We start from the raw sequence: 13,141 nt of genomic DNA, 5'->3' as shown, positions 1-13,141 counted from the left end.
ATACTGCCAGGGGCATGTTCTGGAGGTTTTCACTCCAGATAGTGCAGAAGCAGAAAGGTAACATGACTGTGAGTTGCATAAGGAGGTGCCTGATTGTTCTCGAAAAGAAAGATGCTAATATTTGGGAAGCAGCTACAAGGGCAGGTCTGGCACTCTTCCTTCCTTCATTGTGGAAATTCTTTCCTTGGCCTCTTACTGAATACACGCACAGAGTCACGGAGTTTAACTTTATCCTGAAGAGATTCTCCACCTCAGAGCCTTGTAGCTTTTTTAGTTTCAATTCCTTTTTTTTTTAATTGAAGTATAGTTGATTTATAATATTGTATTAGTTTCAGGTGTACAAGAAAGTGATTCAGTTATTCTTTCAGATTATTTTCCATTATAGGTTATGAAAAGATATTGAATGTATTTCCCTATGCTGTATAGTAAATAATCCCTGTTGCTTATCTATTTTATGTATAGTGGTTTGTATCTGTTAATCCCATACATCTAGTTTATCCCTCCGACCCTCCTTCCTCTTCCCTTTGATAACCATGTTTGTTTTCTATGTCTGTGAATCTATTTCTGTTTTTTATATAGATTCATTTGCATTTGTATTACATATATAAATGACTTATAATATTTGTCTTTCTCCCTCTGACTTACTTCACTAAGTGAAATATTCTCCTGTTGCAAATGGCAATATTTCATTCTTTCTTACGACCAACATTCCATTGTGTATATACCATAGTATCTTGAGCCAATCATTTGTTGATGATTGTCACTTGGGTTGTTGTCTTGGCTAATGTCTTGGCTAACGTAAATAGTATAGTTTCAATTCTAATAAGCTTGATTATCTAGATTCCTAACACATGAAAAGTTAACTTCAGTAAATTAAAAGTAAAGGAAGGAAGCCCATTAACAGTAATAAGAATACCACCAACCATTGACAGCTTACGTGTTTTCCTCAATGGTGCAATAATTAAAATAAGAGTTCAAATGTATGGGGTGTTAACAATGGTTCAAATACTATGTTAAGATTTATATATATGACCTCACTTAAACTTCTCAATGCTTAATTATTAGACTCATTTTACAGAGAGATAAACTGAGGCTCACAGAGGATAAATAGTAACATTTTCAAGGTCCCCTAGTTAACCCAAGTGTGTTCTGACACTGAGACAAAAACAGGAAAAGTATAAAAAGCAGATATGAACCTCAAGGTAGTTTGGGGCTATATGGCCCTAGCCACTCAAAAGGCCCTAAGGTTCAGTGTGATTAAGGTCACCCATGGTGATGCCCATGAGTCAAGGCAAATCTATGTTAGCAGTCAGGCTTTACATAAAGAGATAGTGAAGCCAATTTTTATATTTTAAAGGTTTCTGTCTAAAATGGGCCACAAACATTTTTAAATGTTAGAATAAGCATCCTTTATTTAGATGCCTTTATTGTATGCAAGGGCTTCCCTGGTGGCTCAGAGGGTAAAGCGTCTGCCTGCAATGAGGGAGACCTGGGTTCTATCCCTGCATTGGGAAGATGCCCTGGAGAAGGGAATGGCTACCCACTTCAGTATCCTGGCCTGGAGAATTCCATGGACTATATAGCAAATTCCAGACTTCTAAGCATATTCAAAGTGAAGTGAGTTACATGCATAAGAATATACTATCGTAGCCAAAGATACTTCCTCATCATTTCTTAATCTCATAGTTGTGTACATTACTTTAGCAACAGGAGCAACTCCCCCTGAAGCAGCAGAAAGTTTTCATTTTGGACCTGTTTAGGACTCGGAACATTGCTACAATAACTATTATGTCTTTGCTGCTATGGTAAGTAATAACAGATCTGGAAATGTGACATATAGCATGTAAATATAGAGCTGATTTTCTTTTTTTTTTTTTATTTTATTTTATTTACCTTTACAATATTGTATTCAAGGGACAGGGTCAAGGCCTGGGTCCTCCTGAGACAAAATTAAAAGTTTAGAATCTAAGTTATTTGGAAAGCCCTTAACTTAATTTAAGGGCTTCCCTGACAGCTCAGTTGGTAAAACTGCATTGCTCTCGGCCTGCAATGGAGGAGACGCAGGTTCAAGTCCTGGATTGGGAAGATCCCCTGGAGAAGGGATAAGCTACCCACTCCAGTATTCTTGGACTTCCCTTGTGGCTCAGCTGGTAAAGAATCCACCTGCAATGCGGGAGACCTGGGTTTGATCCCTGGGTTGGGAATATCCCCTGGAGAAGGGAAAGGCTACCCATTCAAGTATTCTGCCCTGGAGAATTCCATAAACTGTATAGTCCATGGGGTGGCAAAGAGTTGGACACAACTGAGCGACTTGCACTTTCAACTTAATTTATGGAACTGGATACTGAAAAAAATGTCAAAGAGAACTTTGACCCACATGGAAAGGGTCCCCTGCCCCTCCTAAAGTTACTGGGATTAAAACTAATGATATCCTGGATGCCCGAAGCTGAGATGCTAACTCACCTCCTGCTTCCAGAAGTTGTACAGGCAATTAATCAGTGAGCTTAGAATATGCTGAGTCCCCACTGCCTGACTTGGAGTTTTGACAAGCTTATTATTCTTGTGAATAGCAATTCACTGAGTGATTTTTAAGACACATAAATAATGAACTGACTTTGTAGGCAAGATTTAATAATATATCTGCCAAGAAATTAGGAAGAAGACAGAAAGGAAAGAACATGCCTACTCCATGATGGCAGCACAAAAAACGATGGTAATCAGAACTACCAGGCTCACGCTGCAGCTAGTCTAATTTTAGAGCCGCCTTGTATTAAATTAGAAGTCATCAATAACAGAGTTTATGCCCCTGAATTAAGCAAGTATGTCCTGGTCACGTGGCTTTCCGCACAATGGACCTACTTAGTTCTTAAATGTCAGCAGGTATCACTGATGCAAATGAATCTTGAGAAGGGGCACTCCTGGGCTAACAATAAAGTAGTCGTTAGTTTTATTCATGCTGCTCTTATTATCAAATGTGAAAATCACTAAGATCCTAGAGGAATAAAGTTTCATTTTTTGTTTTGTTTTGAATTAGCCCTTGTGCTATCCAACCTAGTAGCTGCTGCTAAGTCGTTTCAGTCTTGTCCGACTCTGTGCGACCCCATAGACGGCAGCCCACCAGGCTCCCCCTTCCCTGGGATTCTCCAGGCAAGAACACTGGAGTGGGTTGCCATTTCCTTCTCCAGTGCATGAAAGTGAAAAGTGAAAAGGAAGTCGCTCAGTTGTGTCCGACTCTTTGCGACCCCATGGACTACAGCCCACCAGGCTCCTCCGTCCATGGGATTTTCCAGGCAAGAGTACTGGAGTGGGGTGCCATTGCCTTCTCCTCCAACCTAGTACAGTATGTGTAAAAAAGATCCAACAGTGTTCCTGAAAATATTTTTCAGATGTTCTCTGCTTTTCAGTCATGTTGATAATAAGCAAGTTTCTCCACAGAGGAGTCTGCATAGTGTTATATATAACTTAGTGTTTTTTCCACAGAAAAGCTTTTATGTGGAAGTTAACTATAATGGCGGGATATGCAATGTGCATTCTGTGATACCCTGAAGCATTATGAGACTCATTTTTTTCCCCTAAAGTGAGTTTTACTAAGTCAATTGGAATTTACTGTAAGTGGATCCCACAGTATTACCTATGTATCTTTTTCTTTTTGGGGGGAGGGGAGGAGAATGAAATATGGATTTTATGTTCACTGATGTGACAGTCTTTCTTCAAATAATATCTCTAAGGGGATGAGAATGTGTTGTACAAGCTATTCTACTGAAACCTGAAATTAGCTAGCTTAGGATAGGTAATTGTTGAATATTTGTATATTTAGACTTAGTGCTGTCCACTTTCTGCAATGATAAAAACATTTCACATCTCTGTTGTCCATTATAGTAGCCACTAGCTCCATGTGGCTACTAAGGAATTGAAGTGTGGCTAGTGCCAAAGTGAGGGATGAAATTTTAAGTTTTACTTAACTTTACTTTTTACTTTTAAATAACCCTATGTGGCTAGTCACTACTTGTAAGGTACCAAGATATGGACAACTTCCTATCCATCGTGAAATTGTAAGGTGACTCAAGCCATCCTTTTGTCGTTTCTGTCTTTCGATTTCCAGGATGTTGACCTCAGTGGGTTACTTTGCTCTGTCTCTCAACACTCCTAATTTACATGGAGATCCCTACCTGAACTGTTTCTTCTCTGCTTTGATTGAAGTTCCAGCTTACATTGCAGCCTGGCTGCTACTTCGAACCCTACCCAGACGTTATGTCATAGCTGGAGTACTGTTCTTTGGAGGAAGTGTGCTTCTCTTAATTCAGTTGGTACCTGCAGGTAAGAAGCTATCCAGTATTAGCAACTTACCAGGAAAGATCCACACCTCGACCAGGCTAGTTATTAGTCGTGTGTGCTTAGTCGTTCAGTCGTGTCTGACTCTGTGCGACCCCATAGACAGCAGCCCATCAGGCTCCCCCGTCTCTGGGATTCTCCAGGCAAGAACACTGAGGGAAGCCCTAATTATTAGTCACTTCCCTATTTATGTAGCTTTTACATAATAAACCATTCATAAGTCAGTTACACAAGAGATAGCTAACTCTGTGATTTCCTTTGTTCAAAATTAGTCCCTTCAAACAGAAGGGTTAGTATCGGAGACAGAAATCACCACCAGAAGAAGAGTAACGCTCCCAGTGCATCCCCTTCATAGAAGCTTTCACCTAATCCCTCAAACCTTTGAGGCATAAACCTGAGTGCTAATTTCTTGGTACTTTCAAACCTTCTCTCTGATTGATGTATATATACAAGTGTTAAGAGTTGGTAGTACATGCCAGTTCCAGTATAAATTCAGTGATTTTTATCGTCTGTAATCTTTAAGTAGTTAGAAAGCACATGAAAAGATACATGCTTCTCTTTTCCTCTTATGTCCAAGTTTCTCATATTGTTACAACATTAAGTCAACAGATTATTGATATATAGTATTATATATAGAAGTATATATCTCAAGAATAATAAGTAGGATAAAAGGATTGGTTCTTCTGTTCAAAGATTAAACTTAACTGCATTAACAAGCTAACAATTGACTATGAAACTGTTGTAATTAAAGTGTAGATAAGGTCACGGAATGCATAAATGATCTAGAATGACAGAAGAGCGAAGCTCAAAGCACCCTTCACTCTCCATCTTTTTCTACGTCCAATTAGTAAGCCTTTGAAGAAGAAGTGTAATTTGGGGAATATCTTTATATTAGAAAATATTTATATATGAAACATAAAACATTCCTATACAAGCAATAGGGACAAAACAAGCAACTGTTAAGAAAGTATTGTTTCTACAAGTACCTCTGTTTACACTGGGTGTCTTCTCCAGGTTACAACTTCTTGTCCATTGGTCTGGCCATGTTGGGAAAGTTTGGGATCACGTCTGCCTTTGCCATGCTGTATGTCTTCACTGCAGAACTCTACCCAACCCTGGTCAGGAACATGGCAGTGGGGGTCGCCTCCATGGCCTCCAGAGTGGGCAGCATCATCGCTCCCTACTTTGTTTACCTAGGTGAGATGCATCTTATCAGTCTATCCTTTTTTTTTAATATATCTATAAGTAATAGACTTTCTGTTGTGAAAAATGCAAACAGCACAGCAAGTGCTAGACTCCTGTACAAGGTCACCTGTACTCTCTCAGTTCCTCAAATCACAGCTCTCAGAGGAACTAACACTAACCTTTGGTGAGTAGCCCTCCAGACATTTCGTTTTGTACAACACACACACACATTTTTAAATACACAAAATTATATCATAAATATTGTTTCATGACTTTTTTTAAACTTAACATTGTATCAGAATATCTTTCCTGATTGGTATATATATAGTTTTCATCTCTGCCTTTCATCTTCCCTATACTTTCATACCATGCTCATGTGGTCTAATTGGTATATATGTAGTTCTTTTATCTTCTATTTAGTTAGTACATAGACTTCTAATATATGTGTACACATAATTTATTTAACTAGGTTCATGGATGAATATTTAGACCATTTCCAAGTTTTTGTTATTGCAAATAACATTACAGTGAACATTCCCCTACACCCCCACAGCCTTTGTATATATGGATCAATGGATTGCTGGAGCAATTTAAAAATTTCATAGATATTGCCAAATTGACTTCTGAATACTATACCAGTTTACAATCCAACTATCAATATATGAGAGTGTCTGTTTCTCCACATCCTCACCAACAATGGGAATCATCCAATTTTTTAATCATTGATAATCTGTTGTGTGAAAAATGGATATCATTGTTGCTTTCATTTCTTTTTCAACTATGAATGAGGTTGAACATTTTTTCATGTATTTATTGACATTCTATTTATTTTTAAGATATCTGACTGTCCATGTCTTTTCCCATCTTTCTAATGGTTTATTCAACTTTATATTTTGAGGGGGGAGCTTTTTGTAATTGAAAAAATTAGCCCTCTATATATATATTGTAAATATTTTTTCCTAGTTTATCATTTCCCTTTTGACTTCATGACTTTTTTTGCAGTGCAGGAACTTTAGCTTTTATGTGATCATATTTATTCATCAGAAGGGCTTTCATGAGATGTTCCATGTATGTAGGAGCTAGCACTTGAAGCCTAAACCTCGTAAGAACTTTACTGGTTAGAGATGGAGACACAGTTCCTTATTCTTCCTAGTTATTCATTGGTTACCTACTGGTTCAAACACACACAAATACATCCCCAAAGACATATGTGAATTCTCAGACAAGGTACACTCTAAAACCTTACAGAGAAAGAGAGACATTTTCCACACAGCTGCCCTGAATACTTGAGAAATACATTATTATGTAGAATGGTGTCTTTTCATCTTCCCTATACTTTCAAACCATGCTCATGTGGTCTAATGGGGGACCACTTACATAAGAAATGCAGGAGTCTGAGAAAGAGCTTTCTGTTCCACAGTAGCAGCTCCTGTTGGTGACAACAGAGGCCTTAGAGAAGCTTCAAGATTTATATTTTTTTTGTCAAATAAAATTCTTGGTTGTGTTATTCCTCTGTAATCTCTGTATGTAGAAGGGAAGCAAGATGAAGATCTATTATTCTCCTGTCCAAGTAACACCAGATAAAGAAGAGGTGGAGTGGTTCTTCCAATTACATATAAAACCAAGACATATAAATACTGCAGAAAGAAACCACAGTGCCTGACATTTATTGATTTAAATTGGATTGAATATATTACTTAGATTTTCTTTGAGAGTCTCACAGCTCTGTGGACCTAGCTTTCTACAGCAGCCTACTGGTCTGGGCAAGTGCAAAGGTCATATCAGTCATCACAGCCAGTACCTGTCCCTGCAACATCCTGGTCCACCTCTTTCCCTGTGGTGTCCTCCCATCCCCCATCTCCAGTGACTTTTACCTTAAGAGAACTTTGGTAGGCAAAGATTTCTATCAAAAGAACATCTATCACACCTGATTAAGTAGCAGCTTAGAGAATACCAGTTGACATGAAAGACTTTTTGATAATGCAAGATCAAGGGTGAATAATTATGGAAATTCAGAGGCAATGACATCTGCCAAACAGAAACTGTGTATTTTGCACACTTTTTTCTTCTGTAAGTATTCAGATTTAAAACTGTGTGCCACCATTACAAAGTGATTCTCAAGAGCATCTGGAGAGTCCCTCTATCCAACTGATGTCCTTACGTCCTGTGTCTTACAGGTGCTTACAACAGAGTTCTGCCCTACATCCTCATGGGTAGCCTGACGGTCCTGATCGGAATCATCACTCTTTTTTTCCCTGAAAGTTTTGGGAGAACTCTACCAGAGACCCTAGAGCAGATGCAGAAAGTGAAAGGGTAAGTGGAACTTTATTTTTTTTTATTATTATTTTTTTTTTTTTTACTTTGCAATATTGTATTGGTTTTGCCATATATCAACATGCATCCACCACGGGTGTACACATGTTCCCAATCCTAACCCCCTCCTCCCACCTGCCTCCCCATACCATCCCTCTGGGTCATCCCAAATTATATGTATAAAAAAAGAATAAACATGATAGAATAAATAGGAAGGTTCTGAAAAGGAAGAGTAACAGTGGAGAGTAGCACTATCAGATAATAAAGCATATTATTAAGCAATGGCAATTAAAACAGTATGATAACAGTATAGAAAAATAAATTACCGGGATGGGATAGGGTTCAAAATTAAACTGAATAAAATAAGAGAATTTGGTGTGAGATAATAAGTAGCACTTCAAAATCAGTGGGGAAAAGTTAGATTATTCAGTAAAAAGTGGTAGAATATTCAACTAGCCATTTTGGCTACATCAAAAGCTGAAATCCTACTTCAAAATATATCATGATAAATTCCAGGAAGATTAAAAATTGAGGCCTAAAAATATAAAGTCATAAATGCACCAGAAGAAAACATAAATATTTTATAACCTTAAAGAAGGCCTTTCTGAGCATGATATGAAAAACAAAAAGACATAAAGGAAAAGATCAACATATTTGATTAAGCAAGTTTAGATATTGTCAGTAGAGCAAAAGTGAAACCATAAATTAGAACAAAGGTCGACAAACCAGGGGGAAAATATTTGCAACACACCAGACAGAGTTAATAAACTTAAGATACAAGAAGCTCTTAGAGGTCAGTGGGAAAAAGACCAACAACTCAGTAAGAAAACTGGTAAAGGTCATGAACAAGCAGTTTATAGAAAAGAACATTTCAGGGGCAAATATATTTATGAAAAGGAAATACCTGTCCACATTAATAAAAAGAATTTTTAATGCAATATCATTTTTTGGCCTATGAGATTGTGTGAGAGTTTTCTTCTTGATATCAACCAATTCTGACACCAATGAAGTGTCCTGTAATGACATTCAGTTATGACACTAATTACCCAGGACTAGTATCATCCTCTACAGGTTAAAGGCTCAGTCCCATAAGACAGCTTACTCTTCAGCTGCCAGTCACAAGTAAAGTAATGGGTCCCCAAGGTTATCCACATTTCTGGCTGTTGGGGAGGGGGAAATTTACTCCCTTACCCCTTTAAGTTCTTGTGGCTGAACTAATAATAAAATTGACACAAGTCAAGTCAAGAGCAGAAAAACACATTTGAATTCATGCATACAGAGATCTCTCAGAAAGAGGACTGCAGACATGGCCAAAGCAGGCAGCTTTTACACTTTTTAGACAAAGAAACAATAAAACTGAGAGGAATTGATAGGACAAAGAAACTTAGGTTTGAGTGCTTAATTGCTGTTGTTCAGTCGCCAAGTAGTGTCAGACTCTGCGACCCCATGGACTTCAGCAAGCCAGGCTTCCCTGTCCCTCACCATCTTCCGGAGTTTGCCGAAGACATGAACTTGGGTACTTAATTAGTAAGGAATTTAAATAAAGTGTGGGCCTGGGTGGTAATTTATAAAGAAGCAGCAAGGTTTATTTATACAGATTTTTTGGTCCTGCCCTGAATTCTCCATCTCTGGTGATAAGGGTGTCCTTCTACCTCCATATGTGGGGAGTGAGCATTTTCCAAGAGGGATTTATTTCCTGCTTTCGGGGGCACAGAGGAGGCCAGAGCTTCTTTCTGCATCAGCTCCTTCACAAGCAACTTGAATTCAAAATAATCAAAATGGGGACTTCCCTAGCAGTCCAGGGGTTAGGATTCAGTGCCTTCACTGCTGAGGGCCCAGGTTCAGTCCCTGGTTGGGGAACTAAGATCCCACATGCTGTGTGACCAAAAGCAAAAACAAAATCAAAAAGCAAAATAATCAACATGCTATTGTGGCATATTTGGGGGCAGCCTGCCCTGAGCTCCAACATGTCCAACGTGACTACAAAGTCTGGTGTTTCCACAACGCCCCTCCTCAAGTTCAGGAATTTGCTAGAATGATGCACAGAACTCAGGAAAACATTTTACTTACTATTACCCATTTGTTATAAGCAACACAAATGAACAGCCAGGGGAAAACGTGAGGTCCGGAAGGGCCCAGAGCACAGGAGTCTCTGTCCTGTGGAGTTGGGGAGCATCACCATCCTGGCACGTGGATATGTTTGCCAATTCAGACGCTCTCCAGACCCCAGTAAACGTTTAGGAGATTTTATGGAGGTTTTTCACCACATCGGCATCATCAATATTAATTTAACCTCAGCCCTTCTCCCTTCTCTGGGGGCTGGAGGGTGGGCTGAAAGTTCCAGGCTTCTAGTCAAGGCTTGATCTTTCTGGAAACCAGCCTCCATCGTGAAGCTATCTAGGGACTCACCAAGAGTCACCTCATTAGAATAAGAGGCAAGACACTCCTGTTACCCTTGTCACTCAGAAAATTACAAGGGATTTTAGGAGCTCTATTCAGAAACCAGGGACAAAAATCAAATATCTTTCTATGACAACACAGACTGGCAAACATTTAAAAGATCAGTGGTATGGTAGTAGAAGTTTAAGGTTCATTTATTTTTATTTATTTATTTTTGTCCGCACTGGGTCTCCGTGGCTGCAGGGTTTCTCTAGATGTGGCAAGCAAGGGCTCCTCTTCGCTGTGGCATGCAGGTTTCTCGTTGCAGTGGTTTCTCTTGTTGCGGAGCACGGCTCTAGGCACGCGGGCTTCAGGAGCTGGGGCTCGCAGGCTCTAGAGTGCTGGCTCAGCAGTGGTGGCTCTAGAACTTATTGGCGCTGCAGCACATGGGAGCTTCCCCAGCCAGGGGGTGAATCCATGTCCCCTGAATTGTTAGGGGGATTCTCAACCACCGGGCCACCAGGGAAGTCCAAGAGAAGTTTAGATTCTAGAGGGAAACTGCCTGGCTTCAAAACCCAAATCTACTGCAAACTTGGGCAATTCGCTTAGTTTTCACTAGACCTCAGTATTCCCATCTGTTATATGGGAATAGTTCATATGGCTTTTGTGATGTTATATAAGATAATGTGTTTTTTGTTGTTGTTGTTTACTTTTTTTTTATTTTATTATTATTATTTTTTTTTTACTTTACAATATTGTATTGGTTTTGCAGTGCAGAGCCATGATAAAAATAAGTCCACATGTGAATGGGTTGTGATCCAGACTGGATGTATATAGCAAAAGATGCCCAGTTTTGATAGGCTGTTTCTCCTAATGATGAAACTACTTCAATATCAACTTTACCTTACCAAGAACTTCATGCTTACCACTCTATTCTTTCCTCAGTGAAACTATAAAATTGTGAATACTAGTGCTAGCTATACTCATGAGGTTCTTTTTAAAGTAATTACTTGTTCATTGACTAGAGAAATGTTTTTCTGTGTCAATTTGGCTTTTTTTTTTCATTTAATTTTCTTTGGCATTTTTCTTATTTTCAGGTTCAGATATGGGAAAAAAACAAAAGGTTCAATGGAGAAAGAAGAAAATTCCAAAGTTATAATAACTTCATTCTAATAAAATTCCCATCCTATTTGGTGAATTGAAAAACATCCATAAGCCTGTGAAGAAACTAAAGCTGTTCCTGATGAAAAGGACTGACTAGGAGAAAAAACACTAAAATGGACCTTGCTATTAAGAAATGCTTGCCGTATGGCAAACTCTGGACCAGACTTACAGATAACTCCTTATTTTTAAAAACAAACCATTTCTAGAGACTTTTCCTAATTAATTCGATGAATTGAGTTTGTCGGATTTTTAGAAAACGCGTTGGTCAAGGACTGGAAAACCCATATATAAAGATTAAACTCATTTCCAAATACAAAGACTATCCAAATTTTTTAAAAATTCATTGAATTAACTCAACTGTCAGGCTTGTGTGTGTGTGTGTGTGTGTGTGTGTGTGTGTATAAGTAAACCAGCTCATTCAAAATGACCAATTATATGCAGTATTCCTACCCAGCAAATTTTATACGCTCCTTTGAGAAGAATTGATGGCAGATACTAATAGCATTTACAAGTGAAATGTATCAAGAGATCAGACAGCCTGGCTCTATGGCCTGTCAGCATTCAAGAAGGAAACAAGGCAGCTCCTGGCTACAATTTCAGAGGCTATGGCTCACAGGCTATCGAGTGATTCACATTTGTTGTGCTGTTTGTGAGCACTTGACTAAGCTTTCTGTTCCCTAAGACTGGCTTAAGGGGCCTTTTTTTTTTTTTTTTTTTAGGTTAAAAAAAAATCAGGAAAACCACAAACTAGTTAGATTGGTAGAGGTGGTTTGTGTGCCCCATAACGAAGAGAAATCACCACAGAAAAAGACTATCCAAGCTAACTATCTGGAGATCCTTTTAAACCAGTTCTTTCCCTTAATACATACCTCCCTAAATACAATACGCAGTTGTAGCCTCTTTAACCACGGGTGCATTTGGTCAGCAATAGCGGAATCTCAGTTCCAGGAATGAGTAAGGTAAAAGCCACAAATGGGATAATGTATTGACATAAGCTCAGAAGATAAATGTCAGCTCTGTGTCTCACCACATTTGAGGCATGCTGAGATGGTAACATAGTGAACAGTTCCTCTCGAAGACCTGGGCCCCATACTCTCACCAGGAGCAGCTCCTTTCTGAGCAGCAAGAGACAAGCTGCTGCTGCTGCTGCTGCTGCTAAGTCACTTCAGTCGTGTCCTACTCTGTGTGACCCCATAGACGGCAGCCACCAGGCTCCCCTGTCCCTGGGATTCTCCAGGCAAGAACACTGGACTGGGTTGCCATTTCCTTCTCCAATGCATGAAAGTGAAAAGTGAAAGTGAAGTCACTCAGTCGAGTCCGACTCTTAGCGACCCCGTGGACTGCAGCCTACCAGGCTCCTCTATCCATGGGATTTTCCAGGCAAAGTACTGGAGTGGGGTGCCATTGCCTTCTCCGAGAAACAAGCTACTAACCCTTTAACACTACCAGGGCAATGGTGTGCTTACAGTACAGGCAGCCTCTGGTTTTTAACATGCTGCTCGTTGGCATCATTTCCTAAAATTAATTATCCCCAAATATAAATATTCACTATCTAAATATTTTTCAAAGGAACCTTTGATGAAACATCTTGGTAAACAATCCTTATTGCTTCAAGACCCTTATCTTGAACTTTTCAGATTATCTCAGAAGTTTTTCTTTATATTGCCATATTTCTAACACATATTTATATCCCTACTGACACACTGATCCCACATGTGAGTGTTACCTTAAAACCCACTAGAATTCTTGAGATAGTTTACACTTTCTC

At 39.0% G+C, this 13,141-nt stretch overlaps 2 protein-coding genes across 8 annotated transcripts in view; one reads left to right on the top strand and one right to left on the bottom strand.

Annotated features, from left to right (window-relative positions):
• SLC22A4 (solute carrier family 22 member 4) overlaps positions 1-11,690 on the top strand; it is a 42,993-nt gene extending 31,303 nt beyond the window's left edge. For 3 of the 6 annotated variants that reach the window (XM_086410410.1, XM_086410412.1, XM_086410411.1), the window contains 5 exons: positions 1,705-1,805; positions 4,103-4,317; positions 5,347-5,529; positions 7,695-7,830; positions 11,307-11,690. In XM_086410410.1, the coding sequence (XP_086266536.1) occupies positions 1,705-1,805; positions 4,103-4,317; positions 5,347-5,529; positions 7,695-7,830; positions 11,307-11,382 (711 nt within the window). In that variant the 3' untranslated portion in view covers positions 11,383-11,690. Of the gene's footprint in view, positions 1-1,704; positions 1,806-3,480; positions 3,609-4,102; positions 4,318-5,346; positions 5,530-7,694; positions 7,831-11,306 lie in introns of all 6 variants that reach the window. The other 3 variants (XR_015166897.1, XR_015166898.1, XR_015166899.1) reach the window with 3 other exon arrangements.
• P4HA2 (prolyl 4-hydroxylase subunit alpha 2) overlaps positions 1-13,141 on the bottom strand; it is a 157,501-nt gene that overhangs the window by 118,853 nt on the left and 25,507 nt on the right. For both annotated transcript variants that reach the window (XM_086410385.1, XM_086410395.1), the window contains exon 2: positions 5,319-5,525. The gene's annotated coding sequence lies outside the window, so the exon portion shown is untranslated. The remainder of the gene's footprint in view (positions 1-5,318; positions 5,526-13,141) is intronic.

This window comes from Bos grunniens, chromosome 7 (assembly GCF_055505025.1).
Source record: "Bos grunniens cultivar Pamir isolate PY7600 chromosome 7, Bosgru_T2T1.0, whole genome shotgun sequence".
Lineage (NCBI taxonomy): Eukaryota > Metazoa > Chordata > Mammalia > Artiodactyla > Bovidae > Bos > Bos grunniens.
The sequence above is the reverse complement of the archived record's forward strand: the minus strand, read 5'-3'. Positions and strand labels throughout refer to the sequence as shown.